The sequence below is a fragment of the Coenobita brevimanus genome, unplaced genomic scaffold (assembly GCF_032717465.1).
Source record: "Coenobita brevimanus isolate Jiangsu-jjx unplaced genomic scaffold, ASM3271746v2 jjx.HiC_scaffold_2589, whole genome shotgun sequence".
Lineage (NCBI taxonomy): Eukaryota > Metazoa > Arthropoda > Malacostraca > Decapoda > Coenobitidae > Coenobita > Coenobita brevimanus.
The window spans coordinates 119,303-135,273 of record NW_027643532.1 but is presented as its reverse complement, the minus strand read 5'-3'; the positions used below and the strand labels follow the sequence as shown (position 1 = coordinate 135,273).

The 15,971-nt window shown below is 41.8% G+C and overlaps 1 protein-coding gene across 1 annotated transcript in view; it reads left to right on the top strand.

Annotated features, from left to right (window-relative positions):
* Positions 1-2,325: 2,325 nt before the first annotated feature.
* LOC145389889 (mediator of RNA polymerase II transcription subunit 24-like) overlaps positions 2,326-15,971 on the top strand; it is a 51,391-nt gene continuing 37,745 nt past the window's right edge. The window contains exons 1-7 of the mRNA XM_080265013.1: positions 2,326-2,446; positions 2,690-2,815; positions 3,355-3,456; positions 5,563-5,646; positions 7,185-7,335; positions 9,752-9,854; positions 10,066-10,240. Of these exons, the coding sequence (XP_080121139.1) occupies positions 2,336-2,446; positions 2,690-2,815; positions 3,355-3,456; positions 5,563-5,646; positions 7,185-7,335; positions 9,752-9,854; positions 10,066-10,240 (852 nt within the window). The 5' untranslated portion in view covers positions 2,326-2,335. The remainder of the gene's footprint in view (positions 2,447-2,689; positions 2,816-3,354; positions 3,457-5,562; positions 5,647-7,184; positions 7,336-9,751; positions 9,855-10,065; positions 10,241-15,971) is intronic.

Here is a 15,971-nt window from a genome sequence, read left to right as displayed (position 1 = left end):
GCGATGTCCACTTTCCTCTCCCTTTTCTTCTTCCTCTCAATGATTTCTAGCTTGGTGGCCTGAGGGAGGTGCCTCCGCTTCTTGGGGTTCTCAGAAGGCTTCCTAGGCATCGTGAGCAGGGTAAAATGCAGTAGCAAGGGCAGAAAATGCAGAGAGAAAAAAAGCACCTTCCAATGCGAATTATGCGACTGAGTGGCACTATGGCGGGAGAAATTTAAACAAAACATCATGTGAGAGCAGAAGCATTTTTGATTGGGCGACATCCCAATCACAACACGATAGCGAATGGGGGAGGCAACTTGATCAAAAGTTTTGATTGGCTGTCAGCATCACAGGAACGTCCAGTATGACCGTGTTGGACCGGGGGTGATTGTGCTAGAGGCGAACTCTGTGGATTTCGCCCACTTCTCGGAGCTCCGTGCGTGTTATGCTAATGCAACCATGTTACAGTAATTAAATTGTATTAAATCGTACTAATTTTTTGCTCTCCGTGCTGGACAAATGCGTGTTGGATGCGAGGGTACTGTATAAATATATATATATATATATATATATATAAAACGCCCACTATCCGGACACCCCACTTACCGGACATTGTGGGCCTGGACCTTTGGAACCCAAAAATGGCCAAAAAAAAGAAAAAATACACCCCAAAATCCGAATTTTTTCTCACCCGTAATTTGAACTTGCCGCGCAGCACCGAACAGCTGTTACACAATGGACCCTCACCCCTTCCTTCCTCGCCCCTCCCCTCTCAGGGTTGCCATTGGATATTTTTCGTTACCAAATGTGGGCCAATTTGGTCATGAAAATTTTGTTTGGTAATGAATCAGAATAATGCATTACGAAACGGATTTTTCACATGTATGAGGATACACAGGATGGAGATGGTGGATTGTTTGCTCTCTCTGATTAATCAGCAAACGTACATAGCGTGAAAATAACCAACATGCTGTTAATTATAAGCCCTTGGCCACCCCATTTGGGATACATGGCGTCTGGCAGTGGATGGATGGATGTTAATTATACGAAGAGTGATTACATGTTTCCACTTGTATGTATAATTAGTGAAGAATAAATGCTAGCTTTACAAATTTGGTAATGAAAAGTTAAATTTGGTAATGAAAATTGAGGAGTTTGGTAATGTGGCCGTTGCGATCTGGCAACTCTGTTTCCCCCTCACCAACACCCAAACAGTTATTGCCTAACTTCGATCGCGGATGTAGCATATTGTAATGGGAGCCACATTGCACGTTTTTTGGTGAATAAACAGTGAATAAACTGCAATACCTCACCACTAGACCACACAGGAATTTACAGTGTTGTGCAGTGTCAAGAAATTAGAATTTAGAGTGCAAAGGATTAGCTGTGGAGTGCAAATGGCAGTTGAAACTGGCCTGGTGCAATTAACAATGTGCATTGTTAAACAGTTATAACTCACAGTGCAAAGAATTACTGTAAGTGCAGCACAACACTGGATTACTGAATGTGCTTCATGAGCATTTTCACCACTGCCAAAGCCATAGAGAAGGACAGACGTGATGTAAGTACCCTGGATGAGGTACAGTCACTTCTAATTCCTCAATCTTTGGTTCCTTTTCATTTATTTCAAGCTTTATGTCCATTATTGGCGTGAATAGGGTCTTAAATAGGTTTAAATATGTGCTGTGCATGTGCGGTAGGGAGTTATTTAGGTGACTTTCAAAATTAGGCTGGGTTAGGGTCCATAAATACCAGTCCAGGAGCCAGGGACTTGTTGTAAGTACCCAGAATGTTTCATATTGTACTGTATTTTCCATACTTACCTCTAAAACCTCATTTCACTCTTTTATGTCCCTTTTTGGTGTGAATAGGGTCTTGGGTGCTATACATGTGCAGTAGGGAGGTGTTTTTCTGAGTTAGGCTAGGTTAGGGTCCATAACTACCAGTCCAGGAGCCAGAGGCTTGTTGTAAGTACCCAGAATGTTAAATATTGTATAAACTCACCTCTAAAACCTCATTCTCTGGTTCTTTTGCATTTATTTCAGTCTTTTATGTCCCTTATTGGTGTGATTTGGGTCTTAAATAGATGCTATGCATGTCCAGAGGGAGTTGTATAGGTGTTTGTCTGAGTTAGGGTCCATAAGTACAAGTCCAGGAGGCTGGGGCCCACTATCTGGACAGGACCACTTTTGGGACATGCCTTTGGCTCTGTTACATCGGATAGTGGAGGGATTACTGTATATATACATATATATATATATTTTTTTTCCAGAAGAGGAGATGAAGGCCTGATTTTAATCCTGAGTGCATAGCCTGTTGGCTGTGTAGAGGGTTGAGGTGAACATTGATCACCATGGTCCTAGAACCAGTCACCAGCAGTAAGGCGGGCACTATTCGCTCCCTGCTTATCAGAGCTTGGCGGGAACGATGGTCAGACCTGCAGTGGGGAATACATATAAAGACGGTGAGAAGAAAACAGTCACTATTTTATGTTTAGGAGTTTTATATAGCAAACTAAAACCTTGCTGTGAGTACGGTACCATGATTATAGTAATTCAGGATGAAAAATGTTACTGATTGAGAAGAAAAGTGTGGCTTATGTGTCAGCGCTGTGAGAACTTTAGAAATGCCGCCAAACACCATTCTTGTATGAATAATACAACTAGAGGACACTTATGATAGTTTCCAAGAAGTTTTGTTTTTTCAGGTGTTGCCTTGGGGTGTGAGTGGAGACATCTACCACTTAGCTGATTACATTCTGCAGCAGGCTCTAATGGGACCCCTGCCAAATACCCTTATCCTGTCCTACCTCAGACACTCTCTTAGTTCTCAGGTAGGTTGAGTGACGTTCCTCCGGTAGGTTGAGTGATGTGGTGTGTCATAATTAAAATTTTATGATGCTGTCATAAAACTGAGAGGCTTTTGTACAATTATGGTTTGTATGAAAGTATGAACATTTCCATCCAGTACTATATTATGTTAGATTTCATTGTACAGTAATATGATTGAATTTTGAACCTAAAAAGTTTTGGGATATCACAGTTTATAATTGAATGAAATATGCTATGATTATTGCTTATGGTCATGTTTATGTTTGTTCATGTGTATGAAATTTCACCAGTATGGTAAGTTTTTAACTTGCAATACTGTATTATTCTTTTGGTTTTTGGATTTAACTAACTGTGTGGGAGAATAATGGCAAGACTGAGTGTTTATGGATTTCATGGGAAGCTCTTTCTGAAATGATGGATATTATTCTTTTGAATTTCTTACTGGTTATGTGAAATTATTTCTTATCTAATTCACACATTAGCAAAGTAATGAATTGCTGTTATTGCAATATTATACTGTAGTTTATATTTTTTTTCTCAGATTGTTTCGTATGGTGGTGTGATTGAGAGCATCAGCAAGTATGACGGACTACACAAACCACACTGTATTCATGCTTTACTCACCCTTCTGCAGTCAATGATGGTACTCCATTAGTGTTTGTGTATCTCATGTGTTTTGCATAGAACTGTACAATTACTCAGTACTTGAGTTATTGCTAAATGTTTTGATAGAAGAATGATGAATTTTAATGATATACAGTACTCACTCGATGTAGTGCTGCTCTCAGGTGTCTGCCCTTTCCTCTCCATCCTTCTTTCCTTCCATTCTCTTCTGTCTTTCTTTCCTTCATTCCTTCATTATCCTTCTGCCTACGGGTGACTTTACATTCCCTCATCTGTCTTTCTTTCCTTCATTCTTTCCACTTCCATCAGCCTGTGGGTGACTCTACACTGAGTGACAAACCAAATGGTTTCCTGTACACCAGGAAACCATTTTCTACGCTGGGTGGTAACCATATAACCAAATTTTGGCGCCTGGTGGTTTAGTGGGTAATTATTGCGCTCCAATCGGATTGAGCCGGTGAAAGTTTATATCCAAGGGATGGTTGGGGTTGATTGCTTATGTAATGCCACTCAGGGATGAGTGAGGCTGGTCACTCTCATCTTAAATGTCGGGACCAACTGCCTAGCCCCGAGCTCCTACGCTCCTCATGGGGCATTGTAGGATTAGATGATGGATGGATGGATACAGTACTGTAAGCCATTGTGTATAACCATAATGGAATATGTAGCTTTCAGACATTCATTTCATTTGAAATTTGTATTTGTTAATACAGTTTGAATTATTATTATTTTTATTATTATTGTTGTTGTTTGCTGTTATTATTATTATCTTCATCATCGATCTTTTGTTACCCCATTGGAAGCATAGGAGCCCTGGGCTAGGCAATTTGGTCCTGATGAAGAGAGTGTATGTGAGTGAGGTGGAGGGGGGGAGGGGGGAGAGGGAGGCTGAGGATGAGATGGAAGGATGAGGTGGAGAGGTATATGAGAGAGAGGGGTGTGAGTTGGGAGCAGGGCAGTGAAATGGCGTGGGACAGGGCGACGTGGAGGCAGTTTGTTTGTGGCCACCCTGAACAGGATTGAGGCATCTGGCAATAGATAGATAGATAGATAGATTATTATTATTATTGTGGAAGGTAGGGGTGCTTACCATCCATTCACTCAGTGTAGTGCTGCTTTGGGTGTCTGCCTTTTCTTCTCTTCCCTCCTTCATCTTCTGTCTTTCTTTCCTTCATTCTTTCCTCCTCCTCCTGCCTGCTGGTGACTTTACATTTCCTGTTCTGTCCTACTTTTGTCCATTCTTTCCTCTTCCTTCTGTCTGTGGGTGACTTTACACTGAGTGACAAGGCAAATGGTTTCCTGAACACCAGGAAACCATTTATTATGCTGGGTGGTAACCATATAATCAGACTATGGTGCCTGGTGGTTTTTTACTCATCAACTTTGTCTGTTTTTAGTAGTGTATCGTATAATATAAACATCATTGAAAATGATAGTATACAGTTTATACCAATATAACCAATTTGGGGGGCAAATAAAATCGTTGGGAATGTTTTTTTTGTGCGTAAGTCCAGGCTGCCCTTGTGGCATTTTTTCTGATCATGTCACACGATTATTATTAGTCATTATTCTTATCCATCCATCCATCATCCAGTCCTATGCTGCCCCATGAGGAGTGTAGGAGCCCAGGGCTAGGCAGGTTGGTCTTGACATTTAAAATGAGAGAGCCCAGCCTCACTCATCCCTAAGTGGCATTACATGAGCAGTAAACCCCAGTTACCTCTTGGATATAAACCTGCACAGGCTCAATCCGATTGGAGCACCTTAATTACCCACTAAACCACCAGGTGCCGTAATTGGGTTGAATGGTTATCACTCAGCATAGTAAATGGTTTCTTGGTGTACAGGAACCCGTTGGAATTGTCACTCAGTACAGAGTCACCTGTAGAAGGAAGGAAGAAGATAGAATGAAGGAAAGAAAGACAGAAGAGGAAGGAAGGAAAAAAAGGAGGGAAGAGAGGAAAGGGCAGTCACCTGAGAGCAGCACTACATTGAGTGAGTGGATGGTGAGGGCCCCCACCTACCACTTATTATTATTATTAGATTCGATGACGATAGTGATGATTTTTAGTCATTATTGTTACAGTACTTACAAAAAATTAGTAAAGTAATGTAATGGTTTCAGAAAAGCGTGTCATGCAGAGGAAAACCTGAGGATTGTCTGATGCTAGCTACTTCCATTGTTGGTGGTGTAAAATGGTTGGCACAGGTGAGTGGAAGTACAGTAAAGTGTCATATCCAGTACTGGTACCTGTACTTTTAACTGTCTCCTTTAGTTATAATGTAGCAAATTTAGTTTTCTGAGTTACTTCCTTGTTATGCTGGTAGTTCTTCTTGTATTTTACTTATGCATGTGTGAACCATCAGGTTCAGTATGGGAGAGTAGCATATGCTTATATTTAGTTTTACGTGGAGAAAACTTTGCATTCAATTTTTGCCACATCCATACCAACAGACCTACAAAACTTTTCTCCATGCTAGGCCTATCCCACTGCCCATTACCGTCTCACCTTAACCTACCTTTTCCTCACCACCCATCCCACCCATTTTATACCTTCCTCCACCCACCACACAGTAAACTTAACTCCTTCATGGCTGCCGGCGTCAAATGATGTTTAGCCGATAAATGGCCGCAGGCGTCGTTTGAGCGCGGCCTATAAAAAACTGCAAACATTTTTGGGAAGTGAACGAACATTCTGAACGTCTTCGGACTGACCTGCAATACACTCCCATATACCTCATCGACCAGTTCAGAGCCTGGTGCTGTAATGAGTGGATTTTCAATTTTTCTGCTCCTGGCCATTCGTAAACAAGAAGAACTGCACCCATTATCCCGACCCAGGCAAAAAATATCATCTTTGTCCTCTCTTGCAAATCCCACACAACCACCTGTTTACGATTATGAATGAATGAATGAACAAACAAAAATTACTTGATAATATGCGAAAAATACAATTTTGTCTTGGTATCTTTACCTATTTGCTTAGGTTTGTTGTACTGGTTTGGATCATTCAATGCAGCACGACTTGTAGAAAACTGTAAAAACTTTCGGGAAGTGAACGAACATCTGGGACATGAGACTGACCTTCACACTCTCACACCTCATCTGTTGCTGCCAGTTCGCCACCTGCTGCTCTGACGAGTGGATGTGCGATTTTTTCGCTCGTGGCCATGCCTAAACACACATAGTTACACCCATTATCTCGACACAGACAGAAAATATCATCTTTTTCCTCCCTTGCCAAACACACAACCTCCCTGTTTATGGTTATAAATAAACACAGGCATAAACAAAAAAGACATGAAAATAAAAGAAAAATTCATTTTTGTTTGGTATCTTTACCGATTTGGTCAGGTTTGTTGCACTGTGTTGAATCATTTTACACATTCTTTGCCTTTCACAAGCATAACAGGATAGTTTTCTGTGTTCACGTGATGCTTTTGTGGGTGAAAAGAATTTCCTTCCCTTCCTGGTAATCAGCTTGTGCAAGGTGCGTATGGCAGCTCGTCTTGCTTATATCACTGAATATTATTAGGCAACAGCACGTACATACACCTATCTAAAGAGTATGTGTGCAGGGAAGGATCATTGCCAAGTACTGCATATGAACAGTAGTTAAAGCCATTCACATGAAAAATTCTAAATGTAGCAGAAATTTCTTTTGTATAATCACATATGAACACCTGTAGTGTGCTCAGGAAAGGAAATGGTAGCGTGTATATAAGAGAGCTTTGTACTTTGTACAGGTGATGGCATGGACTATACAACAGCTGGTGGACCTGCGCACAGCCCCTGAACATTCGACAAATCTCAGCTTGGCTGCTTCTATTCTTGTCCACATTCTCAGCTCACCTTTCCTCACCTGTATGCTTGAAATTGGACGCCGAAAAGAACCAAGTAAGAATGGAAGTTTACTAATGGAGATATTACATGACTGTAAAGATTGTTTTATGTATGTCAAAACTTTCCTTAACCCCTACACGCCAGGGGTTTTCCGACATTACCCACTCCTCCCAACAGGGGATTTCCATGATTTTGGGAAAAATACCCTTACATCAAACCCTGTTATCTGCCAAACTATATTAGCTAGAGAAAAAATTAAAGATACATAAGACTCACCAACCCTTTGAAATGAAAGTACTGTAACTTCAGGTCTCCAGGTGGTCCCATCGATGAGTCAGGATAAGTTAAAGGTGACTGGTTTTCTGTGTTTTGGCTGGCTGTTTCCGAGCGCGTGCCACTAGCAGTGATCTTGGACTCGCAGGCCAGCTTTGGCAGCACTGACTGGTGTGGTGATTGTGACACTGTCCAGACTTCCTTTGAGGAAAACTGGAATTTTCCACTCAGTCTTTGACTTTTCATTGCTCACCATCGTAAGGATGAGTCATCACTCTGTTCATGTGGCTCCCCATAGAGTTTTCTGGCCATTTCATAGTGTCACTGTGCCCTGTAGGTGTGTGGGAAAAGAACAGCTCTTTGATTTTCTGTACTTAGTTCTTGCGTCAAATATAATCATTTCCCTCTACTAAGGCATTTATATTTGCACTTGATATCACAGTTATGGGTAATTGCACTTTGAGAAGTAAATGCTCTGGCTGTTTCATGCAGTATGGTTGAGCAGAAAATGGCATTTTTGAGCCACTCCTTGCCTCTGCCTCGCGTTCTATGCGGTAAACTCGCGCATTGAAGGGTTTTTGGTTATGATTTTTGGTCACTCGTGCACAAGGTGAATCGCGCACTGCGATGACGCACTGTGCGAGCCTACTGTATATGTAACTCCGTTTCTGGCCGGGGTGGTGCTTACCTGGTTTTCCCTCCAGGCGCCTCAATTATTGTAGTAGTAAATTGAGTTTTTTTTTTTTTTTTTTTTTTTTTTTTTTTTTTTCAGGTGGAGAATTTGAAAAACAAAGCAATGGTGTGGTGGTGGTGGTTATTGAGTAACCTTGGTCTGTCTGGCTGAGCAGACCCACCAGCCACAAGCAAAACTGCCTCTGCAGGGTTGTCCCATTCAGTGAACTAATATTCTCTTGCAGTGGACACTGGACAGTGCCTCATTACAGCAAGGTGCAGGAAAGGGGGTGGAAATTTGGTTCCTGGATGGATGCCTCATTTACATCTCCACACAGTTTATGGGCACCATAGTAGGCTTCACATCACCCCATTATTTGGTCATATGTAATAACATTTACAAGATTATGAAAATCCCAGCATGGATTTTGTCTCTGTTTGTGGGTGTTTTTCCTGCATATGAATGGTGACTCTGGTTACCAGGCTGGTAACTGGATTTCACTTCATGGTAATACTTTCAGCTCTCCTATTCAGGTCTCTCATTACAAACATGCAACAACTCTTGGGCATCTGTCCTGTCACCTTATATGCAGCAGTTGGTCCCAAAACCTTGCTTTCTCTTCCTAACCTGTATCATTACAAAGTGCATATGCAATGATCACTGCTTCTTGAGTGCAAATTTGACATAAATGCAATTCAGGTTGATACATTTTAAAGTTTTTATTCCTTTCTTACAGCCTTGAAAAAGCTATATCATTGATGAATATCTCTGGTGAAGGTAACTGTTGTATGCTGAACTGTTCCAGCCATGTTACTCTGTAGTTTGATAGCCAGTTGGATGTTTGCTTGTTATGACAAAGAGAGACTGAAGCTGTTTGTGATTGATATACTGTATTTTGTCAGACAGCTGAGAGTTTTGAAGACATAAATGACAAGCAAACAGATGTCAGACAGCTGAGAGTTTTGAAGACATAAATGACAAGTAAACAGATGTCAGACAGCTGAGAGTTTTGAAGACATAAATGACAAGTAAACAGATGTCAGACAGCTGAGAGTTTTGAAGACATTAATGACAAGTAAACAGATGTCAGACAGCTGAGAGTTTTGAAGACATTAATGACAAGTAAACAGATGTCAGACAGCTGAGAGTTTTGAAGACATTAATGACAAGTAAACAGATGTCAGACAGCTGAGAGTTTTGAAGACATTAATGACAAGTAAACAGATGTCAGACAGCTGAGAGTTTTGAAGACATTAATGACAAGTAAACAGATGTCAGACAGCTGAGAGTTTTGAAGACGTAAATGACAAGTAAACAGATGTCAGACAGCTGAGAGTTTTGAAGACGTAAATGACAAGTAAACAGATATATGTTCCATTAAACTGGACATTGTTAGCATATTCCTCTGCATTCTTTTTTTTTTTTTTTTTTGATCGTACCCACCCATATATCATTCAGAAAATTAGGATGTGATGATGATGATGATTCAGAAGTAAAACTAAAATATGCAATACTTTTGTTCAGGTACCTGGGGCAGCTGTGTTAAGAAAATGGTAGAAGTTGAGACATCGCTAGCAGGTGCTGGTGGTATTGTTGAGAACAAAGATAATCTTATTAAGACTGTCTGGTAAGTTGCAGTTGCTTACTTTATGACAGAAGTATCTGCTGAATTAATGCATGGATATATAGTTGTAAAGAATATGTCAAGATTACATAATTTGCATAAGGAAACATGTATGAAATACTGGTCTTGTAATGTATGCAACACATGTATTCTGCTGTAACTGAGCTTTAATGATTACACTCTTTTTCATTAATATGAATGGTGTTGTGTACAGCCAACTACGTGATCACCAACCTTTAGACAGTGTGGGGAAAAAGCACAAATTTGATAGCATGAAGGTGCCTCTTTGCCACGCCATGCATAGCCTGGTCATGTTGGAGGTCCTCTCTCACACCACCCGCCATGCCTCAACTTTTGCACAACAACTACTTCTTCTTCAGCAGCTCCAGGTATGCTCACTGTTTCTTTTATTACTGTTCATTAACCCTTTCAGTCTGTTGATTTGTTTTACTGATCATCTTGCTACTTGCAGATGATGTTATTTCTGTATATCTCTATATACCCAGGTTGCTTCCCCCAAAGAAAGGGAGGTAGCCGAGACAGGACGACACACTCCCAGTTTACTCATCCACACAAACACACTCATTTGCATCTTAGCCCAAAGGGGAGGAGGGACAGATTCTCACCGTACCACACCACACGAGGGTCAACTGCGCAGTTCAGTCGGTGTCCATCCCCGTACCCGCACCTGACCTGATCAGCTGATCAGACCAAATGTGGGAGAATATCCCCTCAGGTGCGTCGTCATTTATTCTTCCACAATTTCTCTCCAATCATTTCTATCACGCGCAGCCACTCTTCCATGCTCAACAGACGTTCCTCTCGCATCCAACACTCTCTTTACACTATTCATGGTTTTCCTCTCAGCCTTACACCTCTCACATCTGATTGGATGATGTTATTTGGATATGTAAAATCCATCCTAGACAACTTACCAGCTAACAAAGCTCCAAGTCCAGATGGAATTCCTCCAATTGTTTTGAAAAACTGTTCCCTGAACTTGCTCCTGCTGTAGCTAAATTATTCAGACTATGCATACGTACCTCTTCATTCCCTGATTCTTGGAAAGAAGCCAATATCCACCCAATTACAAAGAAAGGAAATTCCTCTAACCTCCCTGATTACAGACCAAGAGCTATCATGTCTTCTCTTGGTAAAGTGTTTGAAATTGTAATTGATAAGCACATAGGTAAACATCTTGAATCCAGCAGCTTGATTATTGATAGACAGTATGGTTTTCACCACAAAAGATCCGCTATTGATATACATAATTTCCTGACTCATGTGATCCATCAGTCAGTTGACCAACTTGAAGAAACTTTTGCAGTAGCCCTTGATATTTCTAAAGCTTTTGACGGAGTGTGGCACCGTTCCTTGCTATCGAGACTCCCTTGCTATGGCCTAACATCTTTTGTTCCTCTGATTTCCACATATCTGAGTAACAGAAAGATAACAGTTTAAGTAGTTGATGTATATTCCCATTTCCACTTGATTAATGCTGCTGTGCCACAAGGATAAATTTTGGCTTCAACCCTATTCCTAATTCAATTGAACCCTTTTGCGCACGGTAAGTTTCGGTGAGTTTTCAGGCTCACGATTTTATTCCACCCCCCTCTCCACCAGCTCCCCTGCGCAACTATGAAAACATGTATTCTGGCCTTATTTTTGCCACCCAAACATGTCTATCTATCTATCTATATGTATACATATACAGTAAAAGTCCATTAATCCGAATGGCAGTGAACCGAGAATCATTTGGATTATCAGATTTTTCTAATTTTGGGGTGGGACCCCAGAGAGAGTTTCATGTTTAAACTGAAATTTTACCTAATGGATCACTTTTCATTCACTGATAATACAATATGACACATATTAACATTATGTAATACACAAATTTTGTACTTAATAATGTTTACTGAAGACATGAACTGTAATTGGTAAATTAAGAGATGTTATGGGTTTGTTAATGCACCTGTAATGTATAGTGTTGAAAACAGCAGTTGCAGGCAGGTAAATCCAAGTAGAGAGAGTAAGTCCAGGATTATTAATAATATGCACGTATTGTAAAAGCACAAAAACTTAATATGTATTACCGTGGAAAATTCCTTAAACATACAGTACAGTATACTGTATTTCACTTTGTTTGTCACTTTCACTCATCGTCCTCAAGCATCAGCTTAGGACTACCTGTTTCTTCTAGAGATCCTTGAGGTGCCTTCTTTGGAGTGTGGGTAGGTGGTCTTGGGTAGTCATCAGTGGATGTACCTGAATGGTTGCTCATGCACTTCAGCTACTCACAGCTATTAGCCTGCCTGACAGTCTGTGCACGTTTCTTGTAGAACTCATTTCACAAGATATGGAATTTGGTCACCTCATCCCTATTGTAATGATTATTTTGTTCAACGAAATGCACCAGTTTATCAAAGTATACAGAAGCTTCCTTCCATGAATCCTCCATGACAACACTGCCTGGCACTTTGGCACATTTGGCACCCAGTGGAATGTTTTAATTTTGATTTTTTTTACTTTTGGGAGTTTTTGTCAGCCTTCTTCAGAAATTCAGAATACTGTATTGGGAGTTTTGGATTATCTGTGTTTGGATTAATGGACTTTTACTGTGTATATATATATATATATATATATATATATATATATATATATCTATCTATCTATCTATCTATCTATCTATAGCCCAACGCCCTAGTCCTGCAAAGGGTAGCCACAGACAAAACGCCTCCAAGTCACTCTGTCACCCACCATTTGACTACCCTCCCCTCAACTCACCCCCCCCTCCCTCATATACCTCTCAACTCCATCCCTCCACCTCATCCTCGGTCTACCCCTCCCTCTCCCTCCCTCCACCTCACCTACATACACCCTCTTAGTCAGTCTTTCATTCTCCATTCTCTTCACATGTCCAAACCACCTCAGTGTATTTCTCCTAATCTTCTCAACCACATCCACATCCACCCCACACCGTTCCTTCACTTCTTCATTCGTCAACCTGTCCCTCCACGTCACTCCACATGCTCCTTTCAAGTAACTCATTTCCATTGCTCTCACTCTTGACTTGTTCCCCTCTTGCAAGGTCCACGCCTTACTTCTATACGTCAGGGTAGGGATCACAATACTATCACGCAGTGACTTCTTAACTTCCGTACTCACCTCCCTATTTCTCATCACTGCTTTCAGTGTACCAACAACTTTCCTTCCCTGCTGTACCCTTTCACGCACTTCATCCCCCAAAGTTCCATCCTTACTCATCACACCACCCAAGTACTTGAATGCACTCACATTCTCCATATCCTCACCATCCAACCTCACTGCACACTCTGTGACTTCATTCCTCTCAAACACCATAACTTTACTTTTGTTTACATTAACTTTCAGATTCCTCCTCCAACACACTGTCCCAAATTCATTCACCAAACCTTGCAACTCCCATTCATCTTCACTCAACAATACAGTATCATCAGCAAACAGCAACACCGGAATCTTCCAAATCTCACCCTCATTCATTAGAGCCACCCCCACATCCACTGCCCTACCTTGCACCTCCTTTACAACCCCATCCATGTATATATTAAACAGCCTTGGAGACATCACACAACCCTGTTTCAGTCCCACATTGAGATCAAAGAACTCACTCAGCTTACCATCCACTCACACCGTAGCCCTAGTTCCCTCGTACATACTCTTCACAGCACTCAGCAATTTCCCCTCCACTCCATATATTCTTAATACCTTCCACATACCTAGCCTATCTCTTCTGTCATAAGCTTTCTCCAAGTCCATGAAGGCAGCATACACTTTCTTTCCCTTCTCTAGATACTTCTCCACTAAACATCTTAGAACAATTATCTGATCTACACACCCTTTTCCCTTCGTAAATCTCCCTTGTTCTTCTCCAACTAGCTCCTCTGTCATATGCCTAACCCTATCAATGAGTATTCTACCATATATTTTATCAGTCACACTAAGAAGGCAAATACCCCTATGGTTACCACATACTTCTCTCTCCCCTTTTCCTTTGTATAAAGGAACAATTATACCTGATTTCCAGTCCTCTGGAACCCTTCCCTCTTCCCAAGCCAGTCTACACAACTTCCATATCCACTCCACAACAATCTCACCCCCATACCGCAGCATTTCACCACACACTCCATCAATTCCTGGGGCCTTTCCCAACTTAATCTTCATCGCTTCCACTACTTCAGCCCTACTGATCTCTTCCTCCCTCCTCTCATCTCTTCTTCTCCCAGCCATTCCCCAACCACTTATACTCGCACTGCTCTCACTCTCTACATATACTGTATATATATATATATATATATACACACATACTGTATATACACATATACACATATATATATATATAAACATTTACAGTGCTCGTCAAAATTATCGAGCGCCTACCGCCGGGTGCACAATACGTATGGCCAAAAAAAAATCACCTATTTCTGGGGGTAAAAATTGAGCTACAAGTTTGCGGCGCTAGCATGACATCACGGTACCCTGAGGCCTTCCGACGCGCTGGTTGGTTCCCGTCTCAGTTGCCCACGGGCTGCCTGAGAGAGAGGAACTCTGCTGCGTCTCCCTCTCTTTTGGCGCCATTTTTTACCGAGTGTCCCGCAGTGTTTTGGCTTTCACCACTTTGTTATGGCATCTACCCGTGAACTATCGAGTGAAATCATATCCCAGATCATTGCTTTAAAGGAGGCAGGCCACCAGACAAAGGAAATTAGTGAATTGGTTGGTGTGGCTCGATCGACAGTGCGTCGGTGGTGCACGTGGTTTCGAGTGGAAAACAGTGGTGAAGTTCCCACAAAGAAACTGCGGTCTGGTAGGCCTAGGAAAACTTCCCCAAGGTCTGTTAATGTTTTAAAACATGCAGTGGAGTTTAATCCTCTTGTGAGTGCAAGGAAAATAAAGGAGAGCAACCCGGAAGTGTTTGGTGAGGTGTCTGTGAGAACAGTGTCTCGTAGGGTCCATGAACTTGGTTACACAAGTCAGGCCTGTGAAGAAGCCTCTTCTCACAGAAAACCAGTGACTTCGTAGGCTTGCCTTTGCTAATAAATATCTTAACTGGGGTGAGGAGCAATGGTTGTCTTTGTTGTGGTCTGATGAGGCAGCGTTTAGTGTCACCTGTAACAGAGGAGCACGTGTGTACCGACGCAAAGGTAGTGACCCACTTGACCCACGGTATGTAGAAAGCACAGTTAAACATCCTGATTCACTCATAGTATGGGCTTGTTTTTCTGGTCAAGGTTTGGGGAAGCTTGTTGTGCTTCCGAAGAACATAAGAGTGAATCAGGATGTTTACCTGGAGTAAAGGATACCCTACGAAGCACTAAAGGTAAATAAAATGCATTATTTATATGTTTTTTGATTGTTGAAAGGTTTGTTTCGTAGGAGGGACGCAGGGCGCTCGATACTTCTGACGAGCACTGTAGTAAAAAATGACCAGCTGGTTGACTTGGTTGGGTTTCACCAGGCCACCTGTATTGCTGGGCCAGGCAACCAAAGATGTACAGTATGTTGCTTGCCACAGGGTGCAGTGTGAAGCATTGCTAAAACACTAGGCAACTTGTCTCTTTAGCTGCCCAGTATAGGAGGCCACTTACAGCAGACATGTGGGGGGGGGGGGGCTACATCCATGTCCTAAGACAACTAGGGCAGGGAACATCATCAACATTAGCTGGCTCCCTTACCTGGTGATGAAGGGGGAGCACTTGGTTCACAAGATTGATGAAGATTAATCCAGTTGCCACAACTAGGCCACCAAAAGAAAGGTTGTCGATGACCATGCTTCGAGCCCCATCACCATTTTAAGGTAGTTGACTTCAGTGTGAAGCACATTGATGTGTGTCCAGTTTCACTGAGCACCGTTGAGAGGATGGTCACATGGAGAGGTTGAAGAATGAGAGGTTAACTCTGAGAGTGTGAGTGAGGTGGAGGGGGGGAAAGGAGGGGGAGACTGAGGATGAGATGGAGAGATGGAGTGGAGAGGTACTGTAGGCCTATATGAGAGGGGGTGTAAGTTGGAGTGAAGGCAGCATGATGGCAGAGAACAGTGACATGGATGTGATTAATCTGTGTCCACCTTTTATGGGATTAAGG